At 40.5% G+C, this 11,680-nt stretch overlaps 1 protein-coding gene across 1 annotated transcript; it reads left to right on the top strand.

The window, feature by feature from the left end:
* Window positions 1-2,660: 2,660 nt before the first annotated feature.
* Window positions 2,661-10,861, top strand: mmp25b (matrix metallopeptidase 25b). Its single transcript, XM_035144925.2, has 11 exons — window positions 2,661-2,735; window positions 2,861-2,952; window positions 4,302-4,434; window positions 4,548-4,695; window positions 5,521-5,825; window positions 5,956-6,135; window positions 6,904-6,988; window positions 7,283-7,365; window positions 7,482-7,634; window positions 7,966-8,253; window positions 9,712-10,861. Exons 2-11 carry the CDS (start codon window positions 2,869-2,871, stop codon window positions 9,957-9,959), a joined length of 1,707 nt encoding a protein of 568 aa, XP_035000816.1. The 5' UTR covers window positions 2,661-2,735; window positions 2,861-2,868; the 3' UTR covers window positions 9,960-10,861.
* The last annotated feature ends 819 nt before the right edge of the window (window positions 10,862-11,680 follow it).

The raw sequence follows: 11,680 nt of genomic DNA, 5'->3' as shown, positions 1-11,680 counted from the left end.
CCCCCTGCTGTCTGACACACACAAACAAACACACACACAAACGAGAACGCTGCCCTCTGCTGGAGGGTAGTAGTACATCAAATTATACACTTTAGGCCAGCATTTGATTAAAACTCTGGTGCTCCTCAATATTCCACCACCAAGGTCTTAAGAGTTATTTAACTAAATTTGAGCAAGGTCTGAATAACCTGCCAGGAGTTATATGTATATGGACTGAATCTATTTAGTGCTTTTCTAGACTCAAAGTCACATTCACCCATTCACACACATTCATATTCATATTCATATTTGGCAAAGATCTGAATGTGTGGAGTCTAGTTACTAATTCTTTACATGTCATGTATGTGTTCAGGCCAAGACTCTTATCAGACCATTTGCAGAGTACAGGCCAGTTCTGTTTCATCAGGATGTACTAAAAGACTCTTTAATGTCATAAATCTAAGTCCCCAAACTCTTCAGGGACGTGATTAAGACATAAGATATATACTTTTTCACCACATTAGAAATGTGAGCAAAGTTTTCAGATTTTCTTGGTAAAAATGAGTTGAAAGAAAAAAAATAGGTTTGGTCACCAAGATATAGGCCTGGGGCTTTAGAGACTGGGTTCATTTAAAGCTTTCCATCCCAGATTCAGAAGCCAAAATTCAAACCTAGGTTCACAGTTTGTTAAACCCACTTTCTGGAACAGGCCCAGCTGTATTTATATGTTAAATCAGGGGAGTGAGACAGATCAGTGCTCAGATAATATCCACAGGCCCCCACGCTGTAACATGCATGAATGAGGTATCTCTCCCAACTGCTTAATGCTCAGCAGCTATAAGTCTCTAATGTTCTCCGCTAGTGCAGCGACCTGAAGTGGACATGACGAAACCATACAACCATTAGCTGGGCAGTGTTTTGTGCTAATGGAATGACTCACATGGGCCCTGGAGGATGGAGAGAAATTTAAGAAGGAAGAGGAGATAAGAGGAGCGAGGGATAGAAGGAAAGATAATACCAGGGATAATATGTAGAGAAAGTGAACACGCAGACCCTCGGACATGAGACTCTGAGCTGCTGTGTGAGAAGCCAGAGCACTCTGGCTTAATGCAGCATCATCAGTTTCCCGACATTGTATCGTAAGCACTTTGTGTGGAAGAACACTGGAAAAATAGATCATGTTGAAAATAAGAACTATTTTGGTGATGATTAATATGGAGGTTCAGTAGTGCCAAAATAAAAAATGTATAAAATTTTACTTAACATTTGAAAATAAAACACATTTTGATGTTTGAAAATGCATCTGCCGCAATATCATTCTAAGTGGTATATTGATTATGTAACTGAATATGAGATTTTATTTGTATTTTTATTTTCCAACTGGCCCACATAGTGCAGCCTAATTTTGAAACTTAAATTCTAAATTGGTCTTGGAGTTTTGAATTTAAAATCTTGATTTATAAAAGTAAGATTTTCAACCCTGTGTGCCAGATATGATATTGTCAGTCTTTCACTTCTATAGGTTAGCATCCTGAAAATATCCACAAACTTCAATATACGATGTCTTTTCAGTGAGCACAAAGCAAATGAAACATTTTCTCACATTAATCATCAGCTTTGTTATAACATTATTAAAAATAGATTTGACATAAACATAAGGCGTCAGACACAGGGGAAGAACATGGTGACGGTAGCAGTGCGGTGAAAAGGAGAGAAAAGTGTGGGCAGCAGAAAACAGGACTTGAAAACCATTTCATTTAAAGACAAGAAGACAGGCCAAAGGTGACTCATTAACCAGAATGAGGTTATTTTTATTTACTGCAACTTAGTGCTATACATAAACACACGTCAACAAATAAAGTGTTTTTTGAAAACTTCGTTTACCTCTTATCGTGAATAGGGGCCTAGTGGGTGGCAGAGGACATGGAGAATCAGTCTTAATATAACAAAATAATCATCATCATCATCATCATCATCATCATCGTCACCACCACTAGCACCATCATCATCATCATCATTATAATCAATATCGCCATCATCATCATCATCATCATCATCATCGTCATCATCATCATCATCATCACCACCACTAGCACCATCATCATCCTCGTCATCGTCATCATTATCACCACCATCATCATCATCATCGTCATCATCATCATCATCATCGTCATCATCATCATCATCATCATCATCACCACCACTACCACCATCATCATCATCATCATCATCGTCATCATTATCACCACCATCATCATCATCATCATCACCACCATCATCATTATCATTATTATATAAATAACATAACATAATTATGTACACCTGTATCCTGTATATTAAGCTGTTAAAGACATAGGTTACAGCCTATTAACCCAGATTAATTTAATTAAATCTAATTCAATTTAATATTGGAAAAGATTTCAGGCGAAACTATCAAGAGTAAAACCAACAGCTGTACAGAGGTTTGGCTTTTTAACAGGCCTCATGGCCGTAGAAAAAGCTAAAGTGGCGTTTCTGCATTTACAGAACTGTCTATTTAACGTTGGGCAACATGCACGCACCACGTGCACTCTACCTAATGTATGTGCGTAACACGCGCACGCACCAAGTTGGGGCATGAGGAAAGGAGCGCGGGGGTGGCGATGTGCTCCAGTGTGAGGGAGGGAGGGAGGGAGGGTTAGAGGCAGACAGAGCTGATCAATGAGCCCAGCCTAGTCCCTGGAGAGCAGACAGAGCCATCAGAGGAGAAGACAACGGTGAGCTTTGTTTCCTTTTCTCTTTCTTACGCGCTTCGGAACGGTCACTTTGAACGGTGTTTCTGAAATGTCTCCTCCAAACGATTAAGTGTTTTCATAATGATGGAGCGGGCTTATTCTCGCAGGCACCACGATGGAGCTGGCTCTTCTGCTGTGGATGGTTTTGACCCTAACAGAGAGCGCATCAGCGGAGGCAGAGCAGTACAGCCGAGCGGTGGTGAGTAGAAAAGAAATATATATAAAAAGTTGTAAATACGTGTCCCTTCGATTTTGTATTTGTATGTATTCTGTGTTGATAGGCAAATACTGGGAATTGGGTGTAATGTTAACTTTCAACGCATTATTTCTTTATTTTCTAGCAAAAACACATTTTACTATATAACGTTGAAGATGTGCATCACTTTGTTGAATAAGATTTCCTTTTAAATTTGACAGCATTTGACATATAACCGTGTCAATTTAATCGCAAATATGTTTATATCCAATGATATATTGCATGTGTGTTATTATTTTTCTGAATGTAAAGATTAATCTCTGACTCACACGGGGTCATATTGAGGAAATGACAATTGCAAAGAGGGTGGCTGGTGCACATGAGGCGCTCTAGGGGACCCACAGGGGTTTAAAATAGTGTTGTTTTTGTAGATTTGGACTATTTAAAAAAAAAAGGACAAATTTGACTCAAAAACCTCACTGTTTCTGCAGAGCACAAAATACACAAAATATAATCTGTCTTCAGCTGATTGCATTGACAAACATCTAATTCACTAAAAAGCAGCAGAGGGGAAATCTGAGTCTCTCACGGTCAGTTACTTCCTTAAAAGCGACTTGTTTTTTTTGCCCAATTATGAGAATCTGCGTGTTATGTGTTACTAGAGAAAAGGGTCACTTCTGCTTCCGTCCATATGTTTTGTTGCCTCCATACCAGGGTGTCCACGGAGATCTGCACGTACAAAATATGTGACTGCAGCAAAACAGTTTTTCAGGTGCAATAATACAGACTTTAAAAAAAATTCTGTATCATCAAAAGAAAAGAATGAGAAGCGCATTGATCTTAGGGACACGTTTTTGCAGCATGAAACCCACAGAAAAGACGGTTGATGGAGAGGACAACACCTTTTCCTTTCAAGTGTGTCTACAGTGGAAGGGTGGAGGCAGTGCGGGAGGAAGGGCAGGTTTCTAAATCGCTTTTAAGAAACAGCTTTTGCTTGTTTCAACACAGACGTGTGCTCATTTCAATTCCCACCTATTCTCTTCTCTTTGTTTTGACGGTTTTAAGCAAACTGTCAATGTCACGCATAGCCCTTCATGCAACTCACCCACCAAGGGACCGGATCATGTAATATTTATGAGAAAAGAGGGTGACACACTGCCTTGTGAGGCACATGCTCACATGATGTACTAGACTGATGATCTAGAGTCATAAGTGGAGCAGTGTTTGTGTCCGATCGCTTCCGTGACGTCAACATCGGCCTGTAACCTTTAATTCAAACTCATGTAAGAGGATGGTTTTTATTATCTATTGTTTGAGATACATGTGTTTTTCTTCCTCTGTTTTCTGCGCAGGATTGGTTGAGCCGGTATGGTTACCTTCCTCCTCAAGACCCCCGCACGAGTCAACTGCAGACCAAGGAGGGGATTGAGAAAGCCATCAGGGTCATGCAGAGATTTGGAGGAGTCCAGGAAACCGGGGTGCTCGGTAACAACGTCTTAGCCTCTATCACGACAGCACATCATGTGTATGACATGTTGCGTGTCACATGTGGCGCTCTTTAGTTTCAACATCCAATATGTGATCAACTTCTCTTCTAGACAGCGCAACCCTCAAACTCATTTCCACGCCACGGTGCTCTCTCCCTGACATTGTGGGGAGTGAGGACATGCTGAGGAAGAGGAGGAGGAGGAGGAAAAGATATGCCCTGTCAGGCCTCAAGTGGCAGAAGACAGACCTCACGTGGAGGTGTGTTTCCTGTCACGTCACTCTGTGGCTTTGTAACGCTGCTGTATATGACTCACAACCACAAACGAGAAGTTGATCTGTCGATGCCAAAAAATAAACTCTGTGTTTATCGAACTGATGCTCACGTTACAGTGCCATCACAATACACAAGTACATCTCTAAATGTGCGTGCAAAAGTAAATTCAGATGAAAAGAAACAGGACTTACATACAAAACATACAAATAAAACTGTATCCCATATTATTAATGATAAACCTAACATATTCTATTGTATCGTGGATTAGAAGAAATACAAATATAACATCATTTATTTGAGGATTTAAGAACCTTGAAGACAATATTTGTATTTTTTCTATTTGGGGAAGTGTTCTAGTTCTTCTACTTATCCAGAGTCACACAGACTTATGGCTTTTTAGCTTTGTTGAATCTCTGCATACACAAATTTAAAATATGCGTATCAGTCTCTCTTGACAAATATTCAAAGTACATACACGCTGTGCAGATCTATTACATCCACAACCATGGCTGTGAGAATGTTCAAGTTACATCTGATATATCTAATTTCTTTGTTAATATGGTAACATTAATTGCGATATACCAAGATCCAGATTAAGATTACAGGATAAAATAAGGCTCAGAGCCAGAGCCGATGGATCCCAGTGAAGGATGTAACCTTTCAAACCCTTTAAATGAGCGTTTGACCTACAGTATTTTGTGATAAACAAAACACGAAGAGGTTAAGAAGGAGTTTAGAAGATTGTCAATAACATTCCACAACACTCCACAAATATGTATTAATTCAAACTACTACTCTGTTGTCTGCAGTATCCACAGCTTCCCATCGAGGTCTAACTCACCCGGCCTGGCTAATGATATGGTGGAGAACCTCCTCTTTCACGCCTTCAAAGCCTGGAGTGACGCGGCCCCCTTGAGTTTCCGTAAGCTGCCGAGTGTCAGCGGAGGGACCGCAGCTGAAGGGGACATCAAAGTGTCTTTTGCCCGTTTGCTGCACGACGACGGGTACCCGTTTGACGGGAAGGGTGGCACCCTGGCCCACGCCTTCTTTCCTGGCAGGGACAAAGTGGCGGGGGACACACACTTTGATGATGATGAGATCTGGAGCTACGGAGGTATTGACTGGATGTAATCATGATAGAGGGATGATGGCTCGATGACCTGCCCTGCCTTAGACATATAGAATGTAATGACAGACCGATTTGTGGACGTTTGGGATCTAACACTTGATTCTCACATCCTCAGGCGAAGGCGAGAGCACAGACTTGTTCACAGTCGCGGTGCATGAGTTTGGTCACGCTCTGGGCCTTTCCCATTCCTCCACCGACCCATCCATCATGAGGCCATATTACCAGGGTGCTGTGGAGGATGTTGCCAACTTCAAGCTGGAGCTGGACGACAGGCTGGCTATCCAGCAGCTCTACGGTCAGTGAACAGTCAAACTGCAGAGTCTCTGTTATATTGATTAACTTAACACCTACATAATGTGTTGATATGTTGTATGTTTGTCAGATCATCTTTTGAAACAGTGAGGTGAACAGAAACTCCAGCCAAAGTCACAATTGAACCTCTAGGGACCTTGAATATCTCCAGCAGATTTCACGTCAAGTTGTTCAATGATTGTTAGGATACTTCTCTATGAAAACCAAAGATGTCGACCTCATGGTGGCGCTACAATGAAAAGTCAGGGGATCGCCAAAGTCAGTAGTTGGCATTCAGGCAGGAAGCATGGATGTCTGAATCAAATTTCATGGCAATCCATCCAATAGTTGTGAAGATGCTCAAGTCTTGAAAGAAGTGGTGGAACAACTGACAAAACAACACTGCCTTTTTTCTCTTTTGTCATTTTCATCCTGTGCACTAGGTCATAATATAAGTAAAATTTCTAAAATTCCTAAATGTTTGCTTTCTGATCTTGTATCATTTCATTGATTAATCCAGCATTCCACAAAGGATTAAAGGTCTGTGATAACGCCAACAACAAGGCCAAACCTGCCCTCTGATAACATCTTTTATTCATCTGGTACTAATGTGTGCAGATTTCCCCAAACAGTTTCCTTGCATGTCTTAAAAAAACACAGCGGTTGCATCCTGTGGCTACAGTGAAGGATGTGGGTGGCTCGTTGTTTTTCCGGCGCTGTCATTTACTCTTTCACGTCTTCAACATTGCCTCCTGTCACTATTCTGTATTAGGTGTGAAGGACGGTGGGCCACCAGGGGGAGTTGACCCTGACCCCCCACGCCTGCCCAGTCCACCGCCTCCAAAACCAACCCGACCGTGAGTATAGAGCCAAAAAACAATAAATCCCCTACTACTGTACATCCATCCAGACAATAAGCACTTAATCATTTGCTTTTATAAACAATGTATTTTATATCCATGCACTCAGTTCACTCCTGCATGAATGAATGATGACTAATTTAAGACCAGAGATGGAGATAAAAGCCTTTGGATTGATCCTTACTGTAAAAGGGTTTTGTCTTATTGCACCCTCTAGTGAATATTTAGTACACAGCATTCTATAAAAATACGATTTGACTACAGAGTTTTAACATAATGTTGTCTATCCAGTTCTGAGCCCTCCTTCCGCGAGCGCTGCCAGGGAGGATTTGATGCAGTGGCAAATATCAGGGGAGAGGTCTTCTTTTTTAAAGGTAAGTAGATCATAATGTTCATGTTATATTAAGACATTCAGGATTGATATAGTTTCTGAATATACAGCGGCGTGTTGGTCCTGTTGAGTGTGCATTCACTCTCTTTTCTCGGGAAGGTGCACACTTCTGGAGAACTAAGCGAGACGGGTCCTTGGTGTCGCTCAATCCGGCTCAGATCAAAAACTTCTGGATCGGGCTCCCGCCGGGAACGAATAAGGTTGACGCAGTGTATGAGAGGAAAAGCGACAGCAGGATCATCTTCTTTATAGGTACGGAAAGAAAGCGGATGTTCAATGTTATTTTGATGTCAGGGGTTTTGAGCTACAAGAGGTTTGTTAAACTGATAATATTATCACCATTGATAATATGTATGCCGAGAATAATCCCTATTTAAAAACATCCAACATGGAATATAAGTATGTGAAGACTATTGAACTAAATATCTGCAGAGTCTGTACCAAATTTTATGGAAATAAAATGGTATTAGATGGATTCATATTTCTGCCAAAGTTGTGGGTAGACAGACCAAATAAACTGGCAATCTGGCAGATAAAGCATATTCTAAAATGTTCTCTTTCACACCTTACTCCATCTATCCAGGATCTCAGTATTGGGTCTTCAAGGACACGAATGCCATGAGCGGTTACCCTCGGCCCCTGTCCGATTGGGGCATGAAGACCAAGAGCGGAGCAATGGTGGACAGGGTGGATGCAGCCTTTATCTGGGCTCACAATGGCAAGACCTACCTGTTTAGCCGAGGGGAGTTTTGGAGGTTTGACGAGAGCCGTAGAGGTGAACAGGTGAATCCGGATCCTGGCTACCCAAAGGAGACCAGCCTCTGGGAAGGAGTGCCCTCTGATATAGATGATATCATCACCTGGGGAGAAGGTAACGTCACAAATATGTGATGAATTTCACCAATGCAAAACAAATAAACAAAACCAATGCAAAGGGTGATGACAAACAGGTCGACAGGAGCTTCTGGAAGGTATGAAAAGTTGCCATAATAATAACAGAGAGCTGATTGAAGTCAAGATAAGAAGGAGTAACCACAAATCAAGCAACTGGCTTAAGTAACAACTATCTATTGTATTTTTAATTCCAGACATCTGTCACTTTTACAGTTTCAGACCAGGCCAACATCCCATTCCAAACAGGCAGGTTTAGAACAGGCACAGCGCTAGTACAGTTACATTTAAAAACCAAACAGAAGCTGAGATACTTGGTGTGGGTTTGTTCACAGGAATTTACCCCACAAATTCATCTCAGGTGTCACTTCCTGTTGTTGATCTCATGCTATTCCGTGTATTGACAGAGTTAATGCCAACAAATCTAGCAATGAGCTCACTTTAAACCATTAAAGGTTTGTAGGACTCTCTCTAAACAAACAGGGGCTATGTTTCCATTCAGTTTATAATCTCAACCACACTGTGTCATCCTAGAGCCTGAACAAACATGTTGAAGTGAGTCATTGTCACTGTCTTTGTTGCTGCATTGTGTTTGTGCAAGAGCCGTCGTGTCTTTGTATCGACTCACCCTGTGATACAAACAGGAACTCACTCATAAAACCTGACTGCTTAGCCCTATATGTAGTACATAGAAAATCCATCTTAAGTACCACTATGTAAAAAATACTACATTCAAAAATAGAACAGTAAAAATACAAAGGCATCGTCACGTATGAAGTAGTCATTACCAATGGCTATTATTGAGACATTTAGAATGTAAGCAGAATTGTTAATGCTGCTGGATTAAAATGAGACTTTCGCTGGATTTAAAAAACTTTTCATGCAAGATTTCATACTTCCATTTATGAGCATTTTACCCGCAGCGGTCGCCATCTTGATTTGCTTCCTATGTTTGTAAAGTGATTGGGAATTTTCGTCTACCCCTTTTTAGGTGGGACCTGAATACACTACAGGTTTAGCTTAGCATAAAAGCATGCTACCATTTGCTAATTAGCAATGAGGAAACATTTTAGTTTTGACCTGATGGTGGTGCTAGGTGAAAAGACAAGAGAGCGAGTTCTGAAGGGGACATGAATGACAAATATGAACGTCACGTGAAAGGGGGAAAAGTGAGGATGTCACAAGTCATTATGATACATCCTCTGGATATCTGTAGATATATTCATGGTAATTTAAATGTAGATAAATGTAGCAGAGAACAAAGTATAATATTTCCACCTGAAAAAGTGGAGCTAAATTATTAAGTTGGAGAAAATGGAAATATTTGAGTACATCATTTTCTACCTCTACTTCTGTATAACATCTCTATTAGTTTGTTACTGGCTGACCTTTGTGTGATGAAAAACTGAAGAGTCCCTCTGTTGCTGCTGCTCTTTAGGAGATGCCTACTTCTTTAAGGACAACCTCTACTGGGTCTTAAAGAATGGAGGACTGAACCAAGATGTCGTCTCTTCTAAATCCATCGCTGTCGACTGGCTTAGATGTCCTGCTCCACCTGCGACCGCCGCTCCTCGATTCCCAAAGGAGTGCAAGTGCGACTTAAGGGGATCATCTTCAATACTTAGAAGCAGCTGGATCCTCCTGATTTCTGTTTCATTGGTAATTAATGAGTTTCTTAGAAAATAGAAATGTGATTTTGGATTTCTTTCTTTTTTAAAGTGCTGAGGAAGGCCACATAGGCCATTTTTATACCACCCCTCATTACACTGGAGATAATACATAAATTATGGGATGGATGTTTTTGTTTGCTCCGAACCTGATTGGTTTGTTCTTGGCTGATTTGAGTGCAAGTTTGTATTTATTCTGATTGTCTTGTTTTTGTTTTGTCTGAATATGTGATTTTTTATTCGAGTGAAATTGAACACCGGCGGCTGATAGTTGAGGTCTTATATTAAATGACAAAGTTTATCGATAGAGCAAAAAAATGGGAGTAGGACTAGAACAGTTTTGATCTTTTTCCTACTCCATTCGTGCATTGATTGCCTTATTTGAATTATTCAATGGCATTTTTATATGAATGCTGTTTCTTCTTTTTTACATGCTCTTATATTTTTCTTTTGAGTTCTTTTACATGTTAAAAAAAGAAATAACTCAAAATAATATTATGCAATATTTGGGGCTCTTCACATTATAACATACTCTCAGTACATTACAACCCACAAGCTGGTTTCAAACCACAAACTAGCAATAAAGGAAGCTTGTCCTGTTTGCCTTTACAACAGATTGCTGCTCAAGTATTGGATAACATGAAGCCTACATAGGAGAATGTATGGAAATTCAACAGTATGCAGACAACTTTTTTCGCATTTGGTTATATGTTTACTGCCCATAAAAGAAATATGAGTAAAATGTATTGATAAATCGTATTATACATATTCAAGCTGTATTTTTTATATGTATGTTTTTCTCAGGTCAGAACAGATGTGGTTATAAACTGTGTCCAGTTTGTTGTACTGTGGCTGCTGGTCTATGCAAGAAGTCAATTTGTCGCTGTTAAAGTATTATCAATAAAAATATCATCATTAAAACGTAAGTGTTCTTTATATAAGTTTGCTTTTGGGTTACATCTTTGTGCCAGACTACATAGCACATATGTCACATAAGACAGGGGCCACATTTTTGTGTGTTCTAGGCAGTGTTGTGCATGAACGAGTTCAAAAGAACGCGTTCATTGAACACGTTCATTTTTATGAGAACGATGAACTGAACGCAACTTAATGACAAATAATGAATTTGAACGGTGAACACGTTCATATTATCTGAGGTCTAGCTGAAACGTTACGGAATGTTTTCCTTCTCCTGAGGAGAGACGCTGTCTAAATCGAATGCTTGCACCATGTCGTTGCTCAGTGCCCCTACAATGTCCGCGATGTAACCGAACCTAAACCAACTAACTCGACTTTGCACTACGTTACCCATGATTCATCGCACACACATGTAGTCCAAACAAGCAACGTATTCCAAGACAACAGCTCTCGGTCTCATATAAAAATGGCAAGTGAAAGCAGAGACGCAGACTCAGCGACTACATCCGATGCACCTTATTATTATTTGCGGGATTTTTACAAGTCTCACCTTTCTGTGCAAATTGTGTCCTCCTGCGCTGAAAAAGCAAGTCTGGACGTCAGCCTCATCCGCATCTAATTTAAAACGGCATGTGGAGCTGAAGCATCCAGCTAGCCTAAAAAGTTATCTCCAAGTAATTGAAAGTCAAAAAAAGACCAAGACCCCTGCCAACAGCCCCAAATGACCCAAACCACATTGTCTGCAGCCTTCAAGGGTATGATTTCCCAGCAACAGGTAGACAAACTCGTGCAGGGTATGAATAAATAAACAGGCAAAATTAG

This window comes from Hippoglossus stenolepis, chromosome 21 (assembly GCF_022539355.2).
Source record: "Hippoglossus stenolepis isolate QCI-W04-F060 chromosome 21, HSTE1.2, whole genome shotgun sequence".
NCBI lineage: Eukaryota > Metazoa > Chordata > Actinopteri > Pleuronectiformes > Pleuronectidae > Hippoglossus > Hippoglossus stenolepis.
The sequence above is the reverse complement of the archived record's forward strand: the minus strand, read 5'-3'. Positions and strand labels throughout refer to the sequence as shown.